The sequence below is a fragment of the Kwoniella newhampshirensis genome, chromosome 2, assembly GCF_039105145.1.
Source record: "Kwoniella newhampshirensis strain CBS 13917 chromosome 2, whole genome shotgun sequence".
NCBI lineage: Eukaryota > Fungi > Basidiomycota > Tremellomycetes > Tremellales > Cryptococcaceae > Kwoniella > Kwoniella newhampshirensis.
This window is the reverse complement of record NC_089956.1, coordinates 1,789,413-1,807,273: the sequence shown is the minus strand read 5'-3', so window position 1 is coordinate 1,807,273 and position 17,861 is coordinate 1,789,413. Positions and strand designations below refer to the sequence as shown.

The 17,861-nt window shown below is 51.9% G+C and overlaps 7 protein-coding genes across 7 annotated transcripts; 3 read left to right on the top strand and 4 right to left on the bottom strand.

The window, feature by feature from the left end:
- Positions 1-915: 915 nt before the first annotated feature.
- On the bottom strand, positions 916-2,599 carry IAR55_001354 (uncharacterized protein; the record flags this gene model as incomplete). The annotated part of the gene is made up of 3 exons (XM_066944481.1): positions 916-2,211; positions 2,260-2,286; positions 2,411-2,599. 3 exons carry the CDS (start codon positions 2,597-2,599, stop codon positions 916-918), a joined length of 1,512 nt encoding a protein of 503 aa, XP_066805682.1.
- A 721-nt stretch (positions 2,600-3,320) lies between these two features.
- Positions 3,321-8,878, top strand: IAR55_001353 (uncharacterized protein; the record flags this gene model as incomplete). Its single annotated transcript, XM_066944480.1, has 20 exons — positions 3,321-3,705; positions 3,768-3,921; positions 3,973-4,055; positions 4,108-4,210; positions 4,271-4,432; positions 4,536-5,066; positions 5,125-5,285; positions 5,335-5,417; positions 5,473-5,528; positions 5,580-5,698; positions 5,745-6,233; positions 6,292-6,581; positions 6,633-6,945; positions 7,004-7,641; positions 7,690-7,770; positions 7,822-7,972; positions 8,025-8,256; positions 8,310-8,615; positions 8,669-8,750; positions 8,807-8,878. 20 exons carry the CDS (start codon positions 3,321-3,323, stop codon positions 8,876-8,878), a joined length of 4,491 nt encoding a protein of 1,496 aa, XP_066805681.1.
- An 895-nt stretch (positions 8,879-9,773) lies between these two features.
- On the bottom strand, positions 9,774-11,347 carry IAR55_001352 (uncharacterized protein; the record flags this gene model as incomplete). The annotated part of the gene is made up of 13 exons (XM_066944479.1): positions 9,774-9,992; positions 10,044-10,109; positions 10,162-10,202; positions 10,254-10,322; positions 10,380-10,442; positions 10,510-10,565; positions 10,613-10,676; positions 10,725-10,761; positions 10,811-10,821; positions 10,874-10,897; positions 10,948-10,973; positions 11,019-11,188; positions 11,237-11,347. 13 exons carry the CDS (start codon positions 11,345-11,347, stop codon positions 9,774-9,776), a joined length of 957 nt encoding a protein of 318 aa, XP_066805680.1.
- A 460-nt stretch (positions 11,348-11,807) lies between these two features.
- On the top strand, positions 11,808-13,869 carry IAR55_001351 (uncharacterized protein; the record flags this gene model as incomplete). The annotated part of the gene is made up of 10 exons (XM_066944478.1): positions 11,808-12,050; positions 12,114-12,211; positions 12,264-12,403; positions 12,461-12,578; positions 12,636-12,736; positions 12,786-12,874; positions 12,926-13,180; positions 13,234-13,377; positions 13,428-13,793; positions 13,843-13,869. The coding sequence occupies 10 exons, from the start codon at positions 11,808-11,810 to the stop codon at positions 13,867-13,869; spliced, it is 1,581 nt and encodes a 526-aa protein (XP_066805679.1).
- Positions 13,870-14,112: 243 nt separating this feature from the next.
- IAR55_001350 (uncharacterized protein) lies at positions 14,113-15,129 on the bottom strand (the record flags this gene model as incomplete). The annotated part of the gene is made up of 1 exon (XM_066944477.1): positions 14,113-15,129. One exon carries the CDS (start codon positions 15,127-15,129, stop codon positions 14,113-14,115), a length of 1,017 nt encoding a protein of 338 aa, XP_066805678.1.
- Positions 15,130-15,514: 385 nt separating this feature from the next.
- IAR55_001349 (uncharacterized protein) lies at positions 15,515-16,250 on the bottom strand (the record flags this gene model as incomplete). Its single annotated transcript, XM_066944476.1, has 6 exons — positions 15,515-15,677; positions 15,729-15,756; positions 15,820-15,879; positions 15,931-16,037; positions 16,091-16,174; positions 16,225-16,250. The coding sequence occupies 6 exons, from the start codon at positions 16,248-16,250 to the stop codon at positions 15,515-15,517; spliced, it is 468 nt and encodes a 155-aa protein (XP_066805677.1).
- Positions 16,251-16,551: 301 nt separating this feature from the next.
- IAR55_001348 (uncharacterized protein) lies at positions 16,552-17,456 on the top strand (the record flags this gene model as incomplete). The annotated part of the gene is made up of 4 exons (XM_066944475.1): positions 16,552-16,633; positions 16,695-16,816; positions 16,991-17,354; positions 17,419-17,456. The coding sequence occupies 4 exons, from the start codon at positions 16,552-16,554 to the stop codon at positions 17,454-17,456; spliced, it is 606 nt and encodes a 201-aa protein (XP_066805676.1).
- Positions 17,457-17,861: the final 405 nt, after the last annotated feature.

Genomic DNA, 17,861 nt, shown 5'->3' with positions numbered 1-17,861 from the left:
CTAACCCCTAACCCCCTAACCCCCTAACCCCTAACCCCTAACCCCCAACCCCTAACCCCCTAACCCCTAACCCCCTAACCCCTAACCCCCTAACCCCTAACCCCTAACCCCTAACCCCCAACCCCTAACCCCTAACCCCTAACCCCTAACCCCTAACCCCTAACCCCTAACCCCTAACCCCTAACCCCTAACCCCCTAACCCCCAACCCCTAACCCCTAACCCCTAACCCCCTAACCCCTAACCCCTAACCCCTAACCCCTAACCCCTAACCCCTAACCCCTAACCCCTAACCCCCTAACCCCTAACCCCTAACCCTAACCCCTAACCCCTAACCCCTAACCCCCTAACCCCTAACCCCTAACCCCTAACCCTAACCCCTAACCCCTAACCCTAACCCCTAACCCCTAACCCCTAACCCCTAACCCCCTAACCCCTAACCCCTAACCCCTAACCCCTAACCCCTAACCCCTAACCCCCAAACCCCTAACCCCTAACCCCTAACCCCCTAACCCCTAACCCCTAACCCCTAACCCCTAACCCCTAACCCCTAACCCCAGAGCGGGAAATGCGTCCCGTTGCGCGATCAGATCAACGAACATCTACAGCTCGTCAACGCTCGTCACGCTCAGGTCGGGGTGCATTGGTTCTACGAAAAAGAAGCTTTGATCGTGACTTTCAGATAGGTGTATTCAGTCTGCCTGCTCAGACTCACTCAAACCGGTTCATGCAAAAAATCTCACATACTTTGTGTCACTGACGAGGGTCGGCTGGGGATATTCAGCTGATGACGGCCTGGGTCGTCGGCATTGTCCCTCGTCTAGCACGCACTCATTCATATGTCACCTCTACAGATTATACTGGTGTCCTGCAGAGGAGACAAATCGTCCCTGCTTGGAGCTTTTTACAATCATCCCCTACATCAACTGAGCCGGAACCTTTCTCGGCGGGGACACCGCCTCCCACGCAGCCATCAGACTGATCAATAGAGGTTCACTCCACTGCTTTCCAATGAAAGCCATTCCAAACGGCTGGCCTGAAGGAAGATATCCCAGAGGTACACTGACAATAGGGTAGCCAGCAACAGCTGCAAGGGAAGAAGCATATCCCTCGGTCGGGAGGACAAGCGCATCGGCACCGTAGGTGTCGAGGACATAGTCGATGCCTCTGGTTCGACCGATGTCTAGATCCTGAGCTCTAGCGTCGAGATATACCGTGGCGTTTTTCCCAGTCGTTTGAACAGCTCGGACGAGGGTCTGTTGACAACATTCTCCGGGTGCGAACTCGATATCTGCGTTGGCATCGTTGAAATTGATCAAATCCTCGAGAGTCTCAATGGACGAGTCTGTCAGACCAGACAAGTAGGTGGCCAGGTCAACTTTGATGTCTGTGTCAAGGACAGTTGTTTCAGCCGTCGAAGTGGCAAGATCGTAAGCGGACGGGACGTTGGCGGGGTCGACCAAAGTAGCACCGAGAGACGCCATCATGGCAAGTGCCTTGTCCATCGCCTCATTTATCTCTGGAGGGTTGCCCGATATTGACTCGTTGTAGAAGAAATCACGAGGTACGGCGAGCGTCTTGCCTTGGAAGGTAGCATAAGGGGGCAGAGCGTACTGAGTGTAGTTGGACTGAATGTGATCCCGAGCAGCGTAGGTGAACGAGTCGTTCGAATCGAAGCCGACCATGTTCTCGAGGATTAATGCGGCATCGTATGTCGACTTGGTCATCGGTCCGACGGTGTCTTGCGTGGAGGAGATAGGTATGACACCGGTCCGAGACGAAAGACCAACACTCATACGAATGGTATACAGAGCTGCTCGATTGGAGGGACACACTAGCGATCCGTCGGTCTCCGATCCCAATGCAGCAGCCGCAAACCCAGCAGAAGTCCCCACCGCCGAGCCGGACGACGAGCCACAAGGATCTCCGCCTGCTGCAAATCCTCCCACCACATATGCCGACTGTGTTTGACCCCCCCGAGCCGACCATCCGTTGGTGATATTTCCCTTAAAGTTGGCAAGCTCCGACAGGTTGGCTTTGCCGATGATGATGACACCTGCAGCTCTGAGTTTGGCTGAGACGGGACAATCGCCTGGTGTTCGGCTGCCGAGAAAGCCAAAGTTCCCAGCGGTGGTGTTCATGCCAAGCGACATGTCCGTGCCAACATTATCCTTGAAGAGCATAGGAATGCCGTGGAGCTCGGATAAAATGGTCTGCAGATCATAAGCAGGGATCAAGAAAAGCAGGAGAAACGATCTCACCCCGTTCGCCCTCATGTCGTCCATTTCCTGCGCAATCGTCATGACATTGTCATATGGCGCAGTTTCGATCACTGCTCGAAGGTAGAGTCCATCTCGATTGTTGCCCGCTATGTTGTCCTGGAGTCAGCTCTTATCGGACGCTGGAACTCACCAAGTACCTTTGAACGAGCTGAACACTGGTCACCGTCCCATTCGACAAGAATTGTTGGAGTTCTTGCACCGTCACGGAGAGTACATCAATCTCGGAAGGGAAGTACCATCGAGGAGTGATATTGCTGGGAGCTGCAAGGCTCAGCAGACCAAGGGTCAACGATGAAAGCAGGTAGATGAGACCGAGCATTGCAGATGGCGATGTTGGGAGGGAAGAGCAGTGTGGATGAGCGGTGACACGCTTCATATGTATCTATGCTCTTGGCCTTGATCGGCTCGTCCGAGCGGGAGTTCCCGTCGGTCCCATGCGCTTCTGGGCCATCGACGGGTCAAGATGGGAGCATCGCAAGATAAGGAATGGTCTTAGCGACTATCTTGCATTGCGGGACCGATAAGAGTAACTTGTCACCCGCAGACATGTGGAGGTTGGAGATCTTGGCTGCCACATGTGAAACTTCCGAAAAAATGCCGGGCCCCTTGCAGAACACCACGGGGAATGCGGAAACTCGTCGTTACCTCTGCGCCACTTGCCGGACACGCGTAGGGAATGTACAAACTGTGATCAGATATTATCTTTCGGACTTCTCATGTACCCCGTGTCAGGTACCAGCTGGAATCGGTCACGCGGCCATCGGCATAACGGTCTTGGCACGTGGCTTGGCGGCTGCGGGCCACCGCTGACAGTATCGGGCGCCGCAAAAAGTGTCAGCTCGAGACAACAAGACAAAAGACAACCCCCCATCCCACCAGTCAGATCAAGTTACATATCCGACATTCGAAAGAGTTTGTGTTCTTAGAGAGTTCGATCGACCACTAGTCTCGTTCCCATAGACTCGCTTCCATCGAAAAGAGCGCAGTCGGTTAGTAACACTCCCAGATCCTTCAGATCCGCCCAAACAAGCTCGGCCACCATGTCTGTCGGTATAGGAGACTACAACTTCATTGATCGGTCAAAGCAAGGTCCTGAACTTGGTCGCGCTATATCCAGAGTCACGTCCAACGATGATCACCAAGCACCTTCCTCGACTGATACAGCGGCACCATCGACACGGGAGCGCGAGCAACACGTCACAAGCCTTGCTCGCCAGATGTCTCGCGCTTCCGTTCGTGGAGGTAATCAACCTGTCGATATCTTCAACTACAACGCCGACAGTGATCTGGACCCATTCTCAGAAAACTTCAATGCAAGAAAGTGGGTCAAGGAAATGAGTAGGATAAGTCAGGAGTCGTCGCCAAGAAGGACTGCCGGTGTAGCATACTCGAATATGAGTGTACATGGGTTCGGATCAGACGCCGGTGAGTCGCAGTCATGATCTTTGGTCGCTGTGCAATCGACGCTCATGATCCCCGCGTGACAGACTACCAAAAGACAGTCAGCAATCTACCGCTGTCGTTGATCAGCTCGGCTCGAGATGCTTTCAGCAACCGAAAGCGGAAGGTCCACATCCTCAACGACATGGATGGAGTGCTTGAGTCTGGTGAGATGCTAGTGGTTTTGGGTCCACCAGGAAGGTGAGTAGAACCCGGGCAATTCATGACCAACCTGATCCAACCTCGGCATAGCGGCTGTACTACTTTGTTGAAGACAATCGCGGGAGAGATGAATGGTATCTTTCTGAACGAGGAAGCCGAGATCAACTATCGAGGTGAGTCTCTGGTTCACCCAGTGTGAAGTCTTTCTGACGCATACGTACTCAGGTATCACCCCAAAGCAAATGCTCGGTCGATTCCGTGGAGAAGCTATCTACACCGCCGAGGTGGATGTTCATTTCCCAAATATGACTGTTGGCGAAACACTCCTGTGAGTCTCCAGCAATCCGACGATCCGTAGCTTCGGAGTGCTGACGATGACACCCCTTAGGTTCGCTGCGGAAGCACGTGCGCCTCGCAACCCCCCAGGAGGCCTGAGCAGAATTGAGTTTGCCAGACACTACAGAGATGTCATCATGTCCATGTTCGGTATCACTCACACTATTAACACCAAGGTTGGAAACGACTTTATCAGAGGAGTGTCTGGAGGAGAGTGAGTGACTGTTATCCGTCACTCTCCATGCCGTACGCTTACACAGTCGTCATCCTCACCTCGCCTTTACCTGTCCTCCCCCTTTCCTTCACACAATTGCCAGACGGAAACGTGTCACCATCTCTGAGGCTGCTTTGGCCGGTGCGCCTCTCCAGTGTTGGGACAATTCCACTCGAGGTCTCGATTCCGCCAATGCAATCGAATTCTGCAAAACCCTTCGAATGCAAGCAGAGTATCTCGGCACAACCGCTGTGGTAGCCATTTATCAATCACCCCAATCCGCATACGATCTCTTTGACAAAGTAGCCGTGCTGTACGAAGGCGAACAGATCTTCTTCGGCAAAGCTGACGAAGCGAAACCGTTTTTTGAGGAAATGGGTTTCGATTGTCCAGCACAACAGACGACACCCGACTTTTTGACCAGTTTGACCAGTCCATCCGAACGTAAAGCGAAACCCGGGTTCGAAAGTCGGGTCCCCAATACTCCTAAAGAATTTGCGCAGCGATGGAAGCAGAGTGCAGCATATGCGAATCTGCAAAAGGAGATTGCACTGTTCAATCGTCAACATCCTGTCCATGGCGAGAGATACGAAGAGTTCATGATGTCAAGACGAGCGCAGCAGTCGAAACGAACGTGAGTTTCACTGAATGTCCACCGAGAGCATGCGTTGATTATCCAAACCCATCGTTAGCCGACCTTCTTCGCCCTATACGTTGTCTTACGGTCAACAGATCAAGCTCTGCGTAGCCCGAGGATTCTGGAGGCTGCGCGCGGATCCGAGCTTGACGTTGACACAACTGTTTGGTAACTTTGTCATGGGTCTGATCATCAGTTCGGTTTTCTTCAACCTTCGTGAGTAGATAACTTTGACAGCAGTAAGGGCTCGCTGACCACCCTGCAGAGGAAACCACGGAAAGCTTTTATCAACGGGGTGCACTACTTTTCTTCGCTGTGTTACTCAATGCATTTGGTGCGGCTCTGGAAGTGAGTTATGTCCTTCCGTCGTCTGCACTAGAATGCTCACCATATCCCACAACAGATTCTTACCTTGTATGCTCAACGTCCAATCGTCGAAAAACATGCCCGTTACGCATTGTAAGCTCGCTGACTGGCTATCAGTGCCGCAGCTAACGCATACTGTCACAGCTACCACCCTTCCGCCGAGGCCTTCGCATCCATGCTTGTCGACATGCCTTACAAGATCCTCAACGCTATCTTCTTCAATCTTGTCCTCTACTTCATGACCAATCTCCGACGGGAACCAGGTATGTAATCCACGCGTCCGTATGAAGCGACTGATGTCTCTTTCAGGCGCATTCTTCTTCTACCTCATGATCAACTTTTTCGCCACACTCACCATGTCGATGATCTTCAGAACTATTGGGTCAGTATCGCGCCAATTCGTCCAGGCCATGACACCAGCGTCTGTCATCATGATAGGATTGGTCGTGTACACTGGTTTCGCAATCCCAGTCACTTATATGCGAGGATGGTCCCGCTGGATCAATTATATCGACCCGATCGCCTATGCGTTTGAGTCACTCATGATCAACGAGTTCCATGGCCGAGATTTCTCCTGCTCCGTTTTCGTACCATCGCCTCAGTTTCCTGCATATGCCAACGTTGGAGCAACCAACCGGGTTTGCAGTACAGTCGGGGCAACAGCTGGATCAAACTCGGTCAATGGTGATACATACCTCGCTTTATCATATGAGTACTACCATTCGCACAAATGGAGGAACTTTGGCATCCTTCTAGCTTTCATGTTCTTCTTTTTCGCTACTTATATTGGCGCCACCGGTGAGTTCGTCCACTCCACTCCCAGTCATACGCTAGCTAATGCTGGTCAAACTTACAGAGGTGATTACCGAGAAGCAATCCAAAGGAGAGATCCTTGTGTATCCCAAAGGTCAAATACCCGAAGCGCTTCGATCCTCCAAAGGTAGCGACGCGGAATCCGAGGGATCAGATACCAACAGCAGAGCCAAGCCTTCTGACGGAACCGTCAATACTTCCATCATTCAAAGACAGACCAGTATCTTCTCTTGGCGCGATGTCGTATACGACATCAAGATCAAGAAGGAAACGAGACGTATCTTGAATCATGTTGACGGCTGGGTCAAGCCGGGCACTCTTACTGCACTCATGGTATGACATGTCATGATTGGATCTTATACTATGGGCTGATCACGACTGTAGGGTGTCTCTGGTGCCGGCAAAACGACCCTTCTCGATGTTCTGGCCACGCGAGTAACGATGGGTGTCGTCACGGGTGAGATGCTGGTTGACGGTCATCAGCGTGACGTTTCCTTCCAAAGGAAGACAGGTTATGTGCAGCAGCAAGACCTGCATTTACAGACGAGTACTGTCCGCGAAGCGCTCCGCTTCAGCGCCCTTCTTCGGCAACCGAAACGAGTAACCAAAAAGGAAAAGTACGAGTACGTCGAAGAAGTGCTCAAGCTCTTGGAGATGGACGGCTATGCGGATGCGGTGGTTGGTGTACCCGGAGAAGGTGAGTTCACGCTTGTGATGTCATCCGATGTCTGCTGATATGCTAATCCCGATCTCAGGCCTCAACGTAGAACAGCGTAAACGTCTGACCATCGGTGTGGAGCTCGTTGCTAAACCAGAACTCCTGCTATTCCTCGACGAACCTACCTCCGGACTGGATTCGCAGACATCGTGGAATATTCTCCAACTACTCAGGAAGCTCACTGAGAACGGTCAAGCGATTCTCTGCACGATCCATCAGCCATCTGCTATCTTGTTCGAAAACTTTGATCGACTGTTGTTCCTCGCTAAAGGCGGCAAGACGGTGTACTTTGGCGAGGTCGGCAAAGGATCTCATATCCTCATCGACTACTTCACCCGGAACGGCGCACCGGTTTGTCCTTCGGGTGAAAACCCAGCAGAGTGGATGCTGGCTGCGATTGGTGCCGCTCCCGGTAGCCACACGGACGTGGATTGGCATCAACGATGGCTTGAAAGCCCAGAGAGAGTAGCGGTTCGAGACGAACTGGATCGTTTGAAACATGAACGCCCTGCAGCCAAGGAGAAGTCTGGAGATGTCAAGGCCGATAAAGCTGGCTATGCTGAGTTTGCAGCGCCATTTGGCACGCAGTTTGTCGTGGTGCTAAGGCGTGTATTCGAGCAATACTGGCGAACGCCGTCCTATATCTACTCCAAATTGTTCCTTGCCGTCTCCTCTGTGAGTGCGCAATCGCCAATGGAGACAACAAGCTTATAGTGTGAATAGGCACTCTTCATCGGATTCTCCTTCTTCAAAGCGGACACCTCTCAGCAAGGCTTGCAAAGTCAACTTTTCTCAGCGTTCATGGTAAGTGCCTGGTTCGGCAGCCGTCGAGGGTTTTGCTGATATTGCCTACAGTCATTCCTCATCTTCGGGCAGCTTGTGCAACAAATTATGCCCAACTTTGTGGTCCAACGAAGTTTGTACGAATCCCGAGAGAGGCCTTCAAAAACCTACGACTGGAAGGTGTTCATATTGAGCAATATCGTGGTGGAAATCCCTTGGTCAGGTAAGCCAATCCACAGCAAATTGTCAGAAGTATCGCTCACATTTCCCATCAGTGCTCGTCGGTACTCTCTTCTACTTCTGCTGGTACTATCCCATCGGCTACTACCGCAACGCGGTCCCCACCAACACCGTGCACGTGCGAGGCGCCCTCATGTGGCTGTACATGCAGGTATTCTTCCTTTTCACCTCGACGTTTGCGACTGCAATCGTTGCGGGCATGGACATGGCTGAGACGGCGGGCAACATTGCCCAGTTAATGTTCTCATTGTGCCTCATCTTCAACGGGTGAGCCCATATAACGAGCCCTCACTCTCGATTCCGCTAATGCATCATTCCAGTGTCTTGGTGGTGTACAACTCGCTCCCCGGCTTTTGGAAATTCATGTACCGGGTCTCACCTTTCACATATCTGGTCGAGGGTCTGCTCAGCGTGGCCGTCGCCAACACCCGCGTCGTTTGCTCCGAGACTGAGTATCTCCGATTCGACCCTCCCAGTGGACAGACGTGTCAAGCCTACTTGGCCGACTACATTTCACTTGCTGGCGGATACCTTCTGGATGGGAACGCGCAGAGCAACTGTCAATTCTGCGCGATAGAGAGCACCAACACGTTCTTGACCAACTTCAACATCCAGTATGCGCATAGGTAAGAACGGTCTATTCAACTCTTGTGGTAATTCTCGCTGACTTCTCCCGCAGATGGAGAAACTTTGGTTTGATGTGGGTGTACATCATCGTCAATGTCATCGCAGCGATCGGGTTTTACTGGCTTGTCCGTGTTGTGAGTGCTCAATAACTTTCCGACTGGTGACCACAGCTAATAACTGGTCGTACCAGCCCAAGAAAGCCGGAAAGGAGCAGCCTACTCCAGAGACTCAGGATCTCAAGCGCGTTTCTCGTGAAAAGTAGAAAGCATGTAGAATCTCAGGTGCTTCCCAGGACATTGATATCATAGCAGTGGCGTTAATTTTATCGTATGAATCATCGGCTATGAGTTGTTTGGCGACGTGATTGTGGAACTTGTGTCGCACATGTCGGTGGATACATCTTTGCGATTCTTCTTGTACGTATGCTCAAGATGTTGAGTGCCGTTTTCCAATGACCTAGCAGGTCATACACTGATGTTTTGCGCAACGCTGAGACCGTTAGGGACATTGGCATTGAGTAGGCAGGTCTGCATGAGAATTTGGGATCTCGGGGGGCTGCGATGGACATTGTTCAGCTCCCAATTCAAGCGGCGACTAATGATGTCGGTCTCGTCTCCGGGGGAGACATCTCCCTGCGCCGGAGTCCGGCTCCGGTTCCGTGCGGACATGACCAAAGCTGGGCGCGAAACGCACGGCAAGACGTATCCCATTACAGTCTGCAATCTCTTCTCGCGGCCAGTGCAGAGGGCGACGGTCGACTTGCGGTCTGCGGAGCAAGTCTAGTGTAACTCGGCTTTGACCGATTGTGACGTGCCAAGAGGGGCTTATCACTCTTATATGTCCAACCCAAAATAGACAGGGTACCTTAAAACTGAGATAAGCTATCTCTTCATCCCGACCCGAGATTGCGTACGCAGCTCAAGAAGAAGACAAAACCTTTGATAAAGACCCTGAACATTTCTGGAACTCACGGACCGATCTGACAAACAAGGTCTCGAACGTAATAATCAGAAATCCGATGGGCGGTGTGAAGACTGGTGTCTGACTGGCTGTGTCATCTGTCCCCACTTTAGGTGCAGGTACTCCAGCAGGCTCCGTGTAAGCTCAGGCAACCTACTTCTGGATACATTACAAATCCAGAAAGCGACCGTTGTATTCTACTGATAGATACTGTCGAGACCTCTGTAGATCCATTCACCTCCATTGTAGTCCTTGAGCGGGCCCCAGGTCTGGACAGGTTCACGACCAATGAAACGACCGCCACCGGTCCTTCCAGCATACATTCCGAGCAGTCGGAGGACCTCTGGTGGCATCTTCTTCAGGACTTCGGGCTCACAGATCCAAGCGGTCGATTCTCCTTGACGGAAGTTGTCGGACTGCAAGGATTCTTCAGTTGGGAACAGCGGTGGACACGCGGCAAAACCCACAATGCAGAAGAGACCGTAGATAGTGCGAACGGCATTGGGCTCATCGGGCTCGCAAGTGTTAGCGCCCTATCTGCCATTTTCAGCGAACGCTTGAGACCGGTCAAATGATCGAACACACAGCACCGTGGAAGATGTTACTGAGCCAGATGGCCATGGAACCTGGATGTACAATCAGCTTTGATCATACTTACGATGTTGTGTCACACCTACCCTTCTTCATGGAGACAGCGACAGTATCTTCCTGTGTAGGCATGCGGTCTTGTGGCCACAGATGAGAGCCTATCTCAGTGTATGAGCGCGGCGACGAATCTTGCGATGTCGGGTACAGCGACTTACCGGGAGCGACGTGCGTTCCGCCGTTTCTTGGGGTAACGTCGCAGCCAGCAACGAAGGTGGACACTGCGAGAGGTCGCTTAGCGGATCATGCAAAAGGAGCATGAACGGTCTCAGCGAGACGGTCACTGACCTCCATTGACCAGGCTTTCTGGACCAGTCCTTTGAATGGCGGCCGAGTTGAGGTCACTACTTTCAATCAGCATGGAGATCGGGATCAAACGTGATCAGCTCACCGGTGCAGTCTTTGGTTGTTCGCCCCCGGGCTGACCTTGTACCCGATATTGGTATGCAACCAGTCTGTATGGGGTCAGCTATAAAAGGAAAGAGCAGATCTTCTCTACATACAGCCAGTCTTTCGATACACCTTCTCGTCACCACCCCACTGCGTTCGGGTCAGCCAGAGCTCTAGCAGGAACACACAGCTCACGTACATCCCAGGACTCTGTGCCGACCACGTCAGTCTCTGATTAACGCGTGTAGCTCGTATTACTCACCATGTGTCAAAAACTCCTCCATGACTGATGAGAAATCAGCTTTTGTCACACCAAACGGGCGACTGGAATCTCACCCTGGTGCCAAACTTTACGCTGCATTCTATCAAACGGTTAGCTTGCGCGTTCCTGATGACTGCTCACGAACATCTTGCACAGTTCCTCCGGAGCAGAACCGAGAAGTCCGTAAGCGGCGGTGGTGTGCGTCGCACGACCCTTGGAGCCATGAAAGCTGTCGGCTGCTCGACCCTCGGCTTCACAACGCTCAAAGTGAATCTTCGCTTTTGCATTCAAGGCGTCCACCTCCTCCTCTGGGCACTTCAACGATGGTTAGCGATATCTTTCTTGATATATCTCGGGACTCACGAAGTCGGAGAGGACGATAACACCATCTCGGTGGAGGATCTCCAGGATCTCTTTGATGTCCGCGGTAGCAGGGATGGTCTGAACGACAGGTTTGGATACGGCGACTGGCATGCTGTTTCCGTGAAGATTGTTTGTTTCAAGGTGAACTGACGATCGTTGTTAACGATCAAAGTAAGACGTCAATCGGTGTACAAGTCGGAATATCATTGACGGCCGCCCTTGGTTCAATACACACTGCAGCATCGGAGTTCAGTCGGAGCATCGGTGTTGAGACGGAATGACATCGACTTGCACTCCGACATCGCAGACATGCAAAGATAAGACACGCCTCTTGTTCCCCAGCGTTTGAGAGCACGACAATCTCAGGGATTGTGGCTTCTAATTTAGAAGGGCGTGTATCACCTACGATCGGACTTGAAATCCAAGTGACCTTGGGCAGCCGAATCCGTAGGACTTGGAGTCAAATACCTTGTTGGGCTATACAATATTCGTCACGCATAACTTATATAAACTCGGTCGGGGCTGACTGTCCCCTCTTTCATTCCTACAACCAATCGCGACGAACTGCAATATGAACATTACAGAGGCCGCCATGGAAGAGCACAAGACCGGCACCGACGAGCTGGGCTTTGGTGACAAACTCCATGATCTCGATGTCAAAATCATGCAAGTGGCGGATGCGCAGACCGAGCATCTAGCCCACATTGGCGTAGACGAGGAGCTTACCGCCGAGGAAATCGAGAAAGAACGCAAATTCCTTCGCAAGATCGATTGGCATATCATGCCTTTGCTCTTGGCTACCTATGGATTCCAGGTTAGTGCTCAGACCGTCTCACAAGGTTGCGCGGCAGGCTTACTCATACCCGCGAATATCTAGTATGCAGACAAGATCTCCCTCTCTTCAGGTGTGGCTTTCGATCTCAACAAAGACATCCACCTTGTCGGAAATGACTTCGCCTGGCTCTCCACAGGATTGTAAGTGTAGGCACTCCGTATAGTATATCGATCATAGCTCACTTATCTGCAGCTACTTGGCATACATGGTATTCGAGTTCCCTTTCGGTTTCCTCATGCAGAAGTACCCCCTAGACAAGGTCTTGGCCTACACTGTGCTCTGTTGGGGTATCTGTGTTCTTTGTATGGCCGCTTGTCAGAATTTTGTCCAGCGTAAGTGACATTCTGTCATTCACCGCGCATGAAAATGCGCTGATGACACACCCATAGTCATGGCAATCCGAACAATACTTGGTATCCTTGAATCCCCCGTTACTCCCGGCTTCCTGATTATCATCTCAGCTTGGTACAAGCGGGAAGAGCAAGCTTCCCGATCAATTGCTTTCTTGTGAGACTCTCGACCCATTCGAGCCGAGAACCCCAGTTGACGTGGAGATTCTCTTAGCGCCATGAACAGTTTCTTCTCCCTTTTCATCCTCATGTGCAACTACGCAGTCGGACATGCTGCAGTTGGAGGTCCGATCGCGTCGTGGAAAGCCATCAATTGTGAGTTGCCTTTGCGACGGGAAGAATCTCGGTCTGACGATCCATCAAGTATTCCTTGGCAGTCTGTCATTCGTGTGGGGAATCATTCTCATCTTGACGCTCTGTACACCGAAAAATGCCCGGTGGCTCACACCTGAGGTCAGTGTCAGCTACTCACGGGTACGAACTATCGTCTGACACATTCTGCAGGAGAGAGACTATGCACACGCTCGTCTCGTCAGAAACAAGACCGGAGAGTCTACCTCGGGTTACGCCGTCAATTGGGACCAGGTCTGGGAGGCCTTTCGCGATCCTCAAGTATACTTTACCATGACCTTCACATTCCTCAGCTGTTTGGCGTCTGGGGGCTTCTCGACTTTCTCCACCCTCATTTTGAGGTCGTTCGGGTTGACGACTGAAGAGACCATCTCCTACCAGCTTCCTTGGTATGCGATTATGTTCGTGGTGAGTGAACATCCCGCCCGTTGATTGTCGTTGCCCTGACCGCTAGCCATCAGGGTTCGGTCCTCATAGGATGGCTGTCGCAAAAGTACGCGCACAAGAACTGCTACCTCATCCTCGTGTTCTTGTTCGACATTCCGCCTCTTATCGGTATCTTCATGGAGGGTTTGCTTCCCAACAGCAAACACTGGGGTCGTCTGGTCAGTACGATAGTGTTGGTATTGCACCGCCAGCTGATCCCAACACATAGATCGGCTACTGGATCACCGGGACGTATTGTCCTGCTTCTTACCTTGTCTGGTCATCCACTGGCCTCAATGTTGGTGGCCGAACCAAGAAGAGCGTTGTCCAGGCCCTCGTCTTCATGTCTTGGTGCTTAGGCTTTGTCATTGGACCCCAAGCGTTCCAGGCTAGCACTGCACCCCAGTACCGCCCTGGTCTATACTTGTGTTGTGCTTACTTCATCGCCATCCAGGTCGTTACCGTGGCTTGGTTCGTGTGGGTGAGATGGGAGAACAAACGTCGGGACAAGAAGGCTCAGGCCATGGGCGTCACACCCGAGCAGGCTGCAATTGAAGGCTGTTTGTACGGTCTCCAGGACATGACCGATCGTCAAGTAAGTCCGTTGCCATTTAAGGAGGCCCATCACTGAAGCTGTACCAAAGAACCCCCATTTCCGTTACCACTATTGAGCGACGGTACTGTAGATTGATCAGATCGCAACACCAACATGTGTTGGTTAGTGTGGGTAAGAAAGGGTGGCCAGATGGATCGTTAGATATTGCTGTGGATTCACCGTTGTATGTTGATCGAGAGGTGATGGTTCTTACGCACGAGGTGTTGGAGGAATATGCATGTGAATATCGAGGTGTTTGACCTGCATCACAAAGCTTTTACAAATCATATCTCACCTTGAACTACCCATCTTCGTCCACCTAGACTTGGCTGAACCGGAGCTCGCTGTGATGTCTGTATGTCTCCCCAGGCTTCAGCACCGTATTCGGGAAGTTCTTTTGGTTGATCGCGTCGGGGTGTACCTGAGGTTCGAGACAGATGCCCGCTCGCGAAGAGATCCGCATACCATCGTGTCCGGGTTGTTCAACATCAAGTGGTTTGCCATCGAAGAATTGTACACCGGGTTGATCTGTCCACAACTCCATCTTCAGATCGCTTTGCGACGACATCAATGTCGCCGCACGCTTGACCTCGCCGGTGAGATCACGAAGGACGATGTTATGGTCGTAGTGATAGGAATCACCGATCGGACGTGGTTGACGGAAATCGAAGGGGGTGTTTTCGACGGATTTGAGTTCGCCAGTAGGAATGAGACTTTCGTCGACGGGAGTGTAGTGATCTGCGTCGAATTGAAGAATGTGTTTCGTAGTGTCTTGGCCGCTCGTGCCATCGAGATTGAAGTAAGCGTGAGTGGTCAGATTGACGATGGTACTTTGGTCGGTCGTCGCGGACCAGTCGATCTGCAATGTCGAGTCGTCGGTGAGAGCGTAGGTGACTTGGGCCAGAAGATTGCCTGGGAAACCTTGGTCTCCGTCCGCCGATCTCAGGGTGAGCGTGACGGTGTTTGGCGATTGCTCCTTGATGGTCCAATTTCTCACACCGAAACCCGATGTTCCACCATGACATACATGACGGTCGTTCTCGTTCAGATTGATTTGGTACTGTGCGCCCTCGAGAGTGAATTGACCGTGGGCGATACGGTTGGCGACACGGCCGGGCACGGCGCCGAAGTGCCAGGCTTTGTTGGTGAGTTGATCTTCGAATGAAGGATACCCGAGGACAACATGACGCTTGCCTTCCGGTGCGACGACTTGCAGGTCCCGAAGGGCGGCTCCGAATGTGACGATCCCTGCTTCGATCCCTCCATCGCTGCGCAGACGGACTTGATACACGTCTTCTCCCTCGTAGGAGCCTATGACTGTGGATGAGGTCGACATTTTCGGTGACGCTTTCGAATGATGTTGTCTTGTCATGGTGAAGTGAACAAACGAGAAGAAGGAAGGACGAGCCAACGGTTGGTGACGCGCATGCTGTGGTTCCTGGAAGTTCACCCGGCTATCCGAGTTTCCCTGGACATGACAGGCACCGGCTAATCGGCTAATCACAACACCCGTGGGACGTTTGGGGGATGAGATGCTGATGGGATGACATGCTGTGGTTTGAGATTGCTGTTCAACGGACGACAAAGTCAACAAGCAAATACCTATGACATCTTGGTCTGCTTCCAAATCCAGCCTTCGTTCCGGATCACATCTCCTCATGAGTCGAGTTCAAACGCTATATGGACAAGATGTGTACATCACGATTGACTTCAGAAATGGGTCATCGCTCGACCCATCGCTCCCAAGCAATTGTCGCACCCTCCACAACCAAACCTTCTACAAGGTATATACGATCTTCAGCAAAACAGACCAGCTTCCCACCGGGTACGAAGCAGAACTTGGCACAGCCCGTGTCGAAATTCCCGTCCACGAGACCAAGAAGGCTTTGGCGGAGATCAGCGTGCGCAATGGCTCAGAAAATGACATCTACTCACATCTTGCCGAACAAAGTACCGTATTTGTCTACCAGAACATTGTCAGTACGCGAACCTTTTTCACCAGATCAGAATCGCATATAACACTCACTCCAGGCATGAATCCCGTCCCCACATCCTGCATAAACATTGCCCAGGATGTCGCATTTGACTGAAGATGACATGAGAGATCGATCATTGCGGAAAGAACCCTTAGGCTCACCTCCATTAGGCACACTTGTATCGGCGAACGCGAACAGTCTTTGATTTTGCAAGCTAGGTCCACCAGCCTCACTCCTCGTTCCGCGCCATACGACATCGAAGGCGTTGCTATATCGCGAGTCAGCTCGGCTTCATGTATGTAGATGGTTTGGGACCCTCACATGGTGTTCTGCAGTCCTGGATTCAATCTTTCCGATCCGTGGATGTGGGATGTATCTGTCAGGTAGCATACTCGTCCGTCCGGACTGAAACATATCCCGTTGGGATGATCGAATCCGTCCGCGACCACTCGTACATGTCAAGAGAAAGGATCCAGAGCATATACGTGAGGTGGGAGCTGACACGGTGGTCGGAACTGCTGCTCATATCCGTAAGGTGGATCTGTGAACCACACTGTAGATCCAGGTGGAAGCTCGTCAGTGAAAGATGAGTTCTCGCCTGTCTGAGCCGAAACAGCCTTCGCTGCACCATGTAGTCGGTCCGGCAAGTCAAAGTCGGTGGTCACTAAGCATCATCGATCCCATCTGTCTATTCATATATATATACTATCAAAGGAAGGGCCGTCTGGGGTCCTCAAACTTCCCCACATCCATTCCAAGGACTTCAACATTGACACCTCATCATGGCTGGCAGTTTACTCTTCATCGTGACTTTGCTCACAGCGAAGGGGTTTCTTCTCATCGGTTACGACAATGGCGTCATGGGTGAGTCCTGGGTCTGGGTCGCATGTGGAGGAGGGGTAGGGCGTCTGACAACATCGATCAGGCGGAGTTATCAACGAGAAACCTTTTCAAACAACGTTCAAGCATTCCTCCTCCTCCCTTCTGGGTACGATTCTTGCTATCTGCGAGATCGGTTGTTGTGCTGGTTCGATCGTCACTGCGTTTGTTGGCGAGAGACTCGGTCGAAAGAGGTCTATCATGATCGGCGCGATCTTCATGCTTGGCGCGCTGGGTTTCAAGCCGGAGTCAGCGCTGCTGGCGCCATGATCGGTGCGCGTGTCGTCTCGGGACTTGGAATGGTGGGTTGTCCAGACTATGACTGGAGCTGATCGATCCTAGGGTTTCCTCAACTCCGCCATGCCAGTCCTTCTGAGAGAGGTGTTGCCCAAAACGAGCCGAGGCCGATTCGTCTGTTTTCAACTCAGTCTGCTCAACTTAGGTATCATGACAGCATACTGGACCGGCTACGGATTCTCCTACTCCTCCGGGTCGAAGGCTTGGCGTACCCCAGTCCCCATGCAGGCCATCTTCATTGTGCCCATCTTGCTATTGGTCATGATTCCTGAATCTCCACGATGGCTCGCATCTCACGGTCGGGCGCAGGAGAGCTTTACGGATGCACTGGTGCATGCCAAACACCGACTCCTTTCCCCCAATGGGTCCGAGTCCAGAACGACCATGCGTGTATGGAATACTCATCGCAGTGTGTCGAGCTCCTCGAGTAGATCTCTCAAGATCTCAGGCTGACCGTACTCGCGAAATTTCAGCTGCTGGCCCGTCTGAACAAGGATCTCGTCGAAGATAATGGGTTTCAACGTTGGCTTCCATGTAGTTGTTTTGTTTTTGCTTTTGTGTTTGGCTTGTCTGTGTCTCCATCGCTAGTTGGCAATGTATGAAATCAATCTGTCAACATGTAAATCTTGGCCGCGGTCCTGAAATAGAAGCCAAGCCTCCGAGAATTCGTATCAGAGGGTCTGGAAGCCTCCTGAAGCCTATAAAAGAGATCCTCACAACGAAAGACGCCGCGTCTCGTTCCCGGCAAAATTGTGCATCCTCTGCCGATTGCACAACATACGTAAACTTTAATTTGGGTGAACTGACCGGCGTAGTAAAACGTATGGATCTCGGCAATCTCAAATGACAGGGGACAATAGAAGCGCTGCCGGGAACAGAACGTAGGTCGAGGGCGGTAACAGCAAGTTGATGACTG